A 5,719-nucleotide genomic window follows, 5' to 3' on the forward strand; every position below is an offset into this window, starting at 1 on the left:
AGACCTAGCCTTGATGCACTATTCCCTGCACTTAAAGGTTCGATGAGATGGAGAAGCTGCTGGTTTGCATATGTATATCTTGTGGGATCCCTGGTGTTCTTGATAAACAACCTATCAGTCATATGCCTCACTATGAAGACTCTAAGTTGATCTATGGATGAGCCTCATATATTGAATAGCTGCTTATTGAGACATCTTTGTGATTCTATTATCTATAATTTGAGGTACACTACTAGAATCTAAGATTCCATGAATATTTTGATGTTGGCTCGGTTGGTAATGTGATGGATGGAAAGAGGACATCTAGTGTTATATCTCTTGATTCGATTGCTCTGGAAGCACTATTGACGCTGGATGTATATAACAACGAGTATGGCGTATTATGAATCCAATTGGTTGAGTAAGCTCTTCAGTGAGACATTTGAGCATGTGTCGATAACCATAATTGTATATTGCGATATTCTTGAACGAGATTCATTTTTCAAAGAATCCATGTTCCACTACAACTCCAAGTATTGGGTACCACTTTATCTTGATATGGTATATTTAAGAGCTACCAAGCTCTATCATTGTTGGTTAGATGAGCAGATTACTGTCATCCTTACATAGCCTCTTGTTAAGGTCAAGATTATCTTTCTTCAGAGAGAAGTTGGGAGTCATGGATAAACCCTACTAGGAGGGCCTCGGTTAAACATTGAGTTATGGGAGCTCTTGGGGGCCTAGGGTACTTCTTGGAGCTATGTGCGACCATAAGGTGAGTGGTTCACCTTCCCTATAGATACGCTATGTACAGGGTGAGTGGTTTACCTTCCCCTATGATACTCCATGATGATAGGGTGAGTGGTTCGCCTTCCCCTATAGTTGATGAGATATACGTAGGATGAATGGTTCACCTTCTCCTATGACATATGAGCAGGATGAGTGGTTCACCTTCTCCCGCGGATACCCCAGTGAGAGATGCATATAGGAATTTGTCAGTTGTCACACATGGACATGTCAGTGGGACGTGGTTCATCATTTCCCATGTGTAGGATGCTCATTCCCTTTAAATCGATGGTTGACATGTGGGTGGGACATAGTTCTTCCTTTCCCCACGTGTAGGATCCTTCCTACAATTGTTGGTTAGCATGCATGTAGGATGTGGTTCATCCTTTCCCTACTCTCGATGGTTTGCATGTGCGTAGGATGTGGTTTATCCTTTCCCTACGATGGTTTTGACATGTGACTATAGGATGTGGTTTATCCTTTCCCTACGTGTGGTTATGAGCAAGATGTGATTTATTCTTTCCCTGTTGTTGCCCCAACATCACCTACCCATATAGTCAGGAACACATGAGAAGTACTTCTCACACACTTCTCATTTGGCCAATGAGTTGGGAAAAGTGGTTGGGGACCATAGCACTACCGATGGACACATTGTGTACTACCATACTCCCCATGACTAGGATGCATGGTGTTCAACAACTTGATTTGGGATCAAATCCGATTGGGTTTCTACCCCTGGACTGACTTTTGTTAGTGAAGAGTGACAAGGCCTTGTAACTCACTCTCGATCAATTCTTCTTCATTGTTACATCAATGTTCAACAGAGTAGAGACAAGATGTAGAGATGGTATATCATGATAGGATGGCATAATGATGGATGGATTGGCAGGCGGAATTCTCCCTAGTTGAGAGGGTGTTAAGATTGGAAAGTAGGGCCAAATTCCACTATTGGACAACTCATTTAATGGAGATGATTATTGCATTGAATTCTTCTTTTCGAGCGAACCAAAATCGACCTAATCATCAAATTTGGACAAGAAGAAATGTGTTTTTGAATTTATGCCCACACATGTGCAAATTGCCAAGGTCGACCACATCTTCATGTAGTCTCATGAAGCCCAAGAGACATGTCACTTCACCCTCAACGATTTGTATAAATAAGAGAGACCTCTAACCTCATTTGACACCTCACTCACTCACATGTCCTTCACTCCCCTCATATGATTGGTTCGTACATCTTATTGGGCATCTCTTTTCCTCACACGTGTGGTAGCAGAAGGACGAACTACAAAGCTGAAATTCAGACACTGTTGCAAGTTTGACCAACGTTGACCAAGGGTGGTTTGACCTCCTTTAACTGTGGTTTTTGTACCAAAATTCCATTTTTGGTAGGCCGCATCTATTGGCTCAAGAACCGAGGAATTTTGTTGACTTTGATCGTAGACCAATCATAGGGTTAGCTACAGAGCTAACTGTAGAGTTGACCAAGTTTGACTATTGTTTTCATGACTATTTTGGGATGACTTTGACCACTTCAGAAGGTCGAGTTTGACTACCTTTGACTAAGCACCATAGAGAATTGTTTGTTGTTGTGTTGACCATCATTGACTTTTTGGTTAGGGCAGAATTTGACTACTGTTGACTGCAGATTTGACAGGGTTGTTTTGACTCTATTTTGGCAAGTCAATTTTGACTTTTGTACTCTCTCTCTTTGCTGAACATTTGATATAATAATAAGAAGAATTGATCAAAGGGTTTTCCCCATCTTGGGGTTTTTCCCTGACATCCTCCAACTCTGGTGTCCTCTTGTCTTAACTTGTCTTCTGCATTTATGTTGGATGTTTTTTCATCAGTCTCTGTCATATGATAATAGTTAATGTGATTTATAATGGATTAATGGAATTAATAATGGGCTAATAGATTAATGAAGTAATTGCCCTAAGCAAAGAAGATGTTAACTCAAAAATTAACACATGTTGCAGAGATGTGTGTGAATTTGATCTCTATGGGGCAATTAGATGATGAAGGCTACTCCACAACCTTTGGGAAAGGTGGTTGGAAAGTTAGTAAAGGGTTGTTGGTGATGGCTAAAGGACTCAAGACATGAACCTTGTATACAATGAGGGAAACAACAGAGATATCAAATGGATTTGTTGTTGCAAAAGAAGGAAGCTCAGTAGAGTTATGCCATAAGCGCTTGGGCTACATGAGTGAAAAGTGCCTAAAAGTTCTTGTTAGTAAAAGACTACTTCTAAGATTGAAATCCTATGAACATGATCTTTGTGAGCATTGTATTTACGGTAAACAACTAAGAGTTTCTTTTATAAGAGGTTGTCATGAAAGAAAAACAAATTTATTAGAATTAATACACTTTGTTGTACTTGGGCCAATGAATGTTAAGTCTGTAGGAAGCGAAGCCTCATGTTTTATCACTTTCATAAATGATGCATCAAAAAAGGCTTAAGCCTACCTTATAAAAATTAACACTGAAATATTTCAAAAAATTTATGTTTTTGCTAAAAGGGAGACTAAAAAAATTCTCTATGAAAACAAATAATAATGGTGAATATTACCCTGTACATTAAAAAAATATGATTAAACTCGTTATAAAATAAGTAAAATTAATAATTCTTTAAACTCATTATTACTTAAATATAAAATATCCTTTATTTTGATTCACCATAGAAAATTCTTTAAAATTTTATACCAATAATAATAATATAAATATGATATCAGGAATCTGATGTTGTTAGGATGATGTCATACAGTATAGATTATTTGGACTACTTGATTTAGATTGAGAAATATTCACAAACTTTGATAAATACTAGCAAAGTCAAATATTTTTATTACCGATTTTAAGATATATCACACATCTCTCTGTACTAAAAGTACCATATTTTCATATTGAACTTCATTCCAATTCTTCCGTACAACAGCTTTTCCATGCTCGACATTTGACTTGCCATCATAAATCCATTTTTACCTTTCATGCGACTCGATCTCCGATCGTCTCTCTCACGGGACGCGAACCCAACCAACAGTTTCCGCCTTCACCGAAAGTCCCACCTTTGCAATTTCAATGGAAGACCATCTCGAGTCCCCTGGGCGCCCACTTTTTCTCTAAGGCTGTGATGGCTCCTTCATAGCTCTGAATCCTCTGGACGGCGCACATGCAATTTCCTCACTATTTCTTGCGGCGCACAATTCATGGCCGGGTCAGGGTGCCCTGTTTCTTCGCGCGCGGACTATGGAGGCTATATCAATACCACAAACCCTCCCAGATTCGCAACACAGTTCAAGCCTTAAGCCCTTTCGCCTGCATTAAAGACGAAATTGAGGTTTCAATTAGGGTTTCTGCATTGAAAATAATGGCAGAATTCGAGGATTTCCTGCCACTTATGGCGGAAAAATTGGGAGAGCGCGAATTCATGGCGGAGCTCTGTAACGGTTTCCGTCTTCTGGCAGATCCCCGGCTGGGCCTGATAACTTTGGAGAGCTTGAAGAGGAATTCGGCTCTATTAGGGTTGGATTCCCTGACGGATTCAGAACTGCGGGCGATGATGGAGGAAGGGGATTTGGACGGCGACGGGGCTCTGAATGAACATGAATTCTGCGTTCTGATGATGAGATTGAGCCCTTCATTGATGGATGAGGCGTATAAATGGCTGAACAACGCCCTGGAAAATGATTTGGAAGAATTCCCAAATGAGAAATAGTACATGTATTTTCAATTCCGTGTAGGGTTGAAAATGAATTGAGGCGTTTATGGAGGTGTATGTAACAGACCTCCAGCGTAGAGGGATAAATTTTATCAAAATTTAGTTATAATTTCAAAGACCGACAAAGTATCCATCAAATTTAGTTTATATTTAAGGTGTATTTATGTTTGTTTTAATTGAATACATCTATAAAAATGGTGTGCAAATTTATATGAATTTAAAAAAATAAATTTGAATTAAGGGCGTATTTATGTTTGTTTTAATTAAATATAAAATTTGTATTTATGTTTGTTTTAATTAAATATAAAATTTGTGCATATTTATATGGATTTAAAAAATAAATTTAAATTAAGAAAAATAAAATTAAAAAGTAGGTCAAATCTTTAAAGAATGGAGTTTAAAAGGCATTATACATTGTTTTAATTTAATTTGTATTTCAAACACCAACAGTGATATTAATGCATGTCCATAAAGAATGGAGTTTAAAAGGCATTATACATTGTTTTAATTTAATTTGCATTTCAAAAAACAAAAGTGATGTTAATGCATGGAAATTGCTCCATAACAAGGATTGTCATGGGAAATTAGAAATGTAAATTTTGATTTATTAAATTATTTTTTAAATAATAAAGAAATTTTATATTAATTTATAAAAATTAAATATATATATATATATATATATATAATAAAAGTTTTTTAAATGACTTTTTATGTAATATGTATTTCATATAGTTAAAGTTTTGTTGTTACACTGTAAAATTTAATAAGCTTTATTACATCATAAAATTTAATAAGAACATATATTTATGTTTTTGTAGGAGTAGAGGATATTAATTATTTTTGTTTTAATTTTATTTTTATGGTTATTTTTGTTTTAATTTTATTTTTATGGTTATCATTTGATCTTTGAGTAAAATTCAATAATAATTTTTCGAAGTTGAACATGAGGGTTGCGGATCTGCTAGGTCTCGCGCCGCCGCTGCTGAGCACCTTCCAGAGCTTATGGCCTTCGGCCCTTTGCCATGGCCCCTCCGGATGCAACCCCGGAGGCGGCTGCTGCCCAACTAGCTTTCTCCACCCTAGTAAAATCTTTACTGCCTCAGCGCCCCCACCCAGCAATCTCAAAGTTTGTTAAGAAGCTAGATGTTTTGCAAGAGGTGATTCTTCCTCCTGCTCTCCCTCGCATGGCAGCACTCTCTCTGGCAGAACGAGGTCTCATCGGGCAATTCACT

The 5,719-nt window shown here is 37.4% G+C and overlaps 1 protein-coding gene across 1 annotated transcript; it reads left to right on the top strand.

Annotated features, from left to right (window-relative positions):
- Positions 1-284: 284 nt before the first annotated feature.
- Positions 285-4,518, top strand: LOC149242333 (calcium-binding protein KIC-like). The gene is made up of 2 exons (XM_089367671.1): positions 285-306; positions 4,144-4,518. Exons 1-2 carry the CDS (start codon positions 285-287, stop codon positions 4,482-4,484), a joined length of 363 nt encoding a protein of 120 aa, XP_089223797.1. The 3' UTR covers positions 4,485-4,518.
- Positions 4,519-5,719: the final 1,201 nt, after the last annotated feature.

Source organism: Pinus tabuliformis, chromosome 8 (genome assembly GCF_031772625.1).
Source record: "Pinus tabuliformis cultivar Carrire ecotype Pingquan chromosome 8, CPIR1, whole genome shotgun sequence".
Taxonomy (NCBI): domain Eukaryota; kingdom Viridiplantae; phylum Streptophyta; class Pinopsida; order Pinales; family Pinaceae; genus Pinus; species Pinus tabuliformis.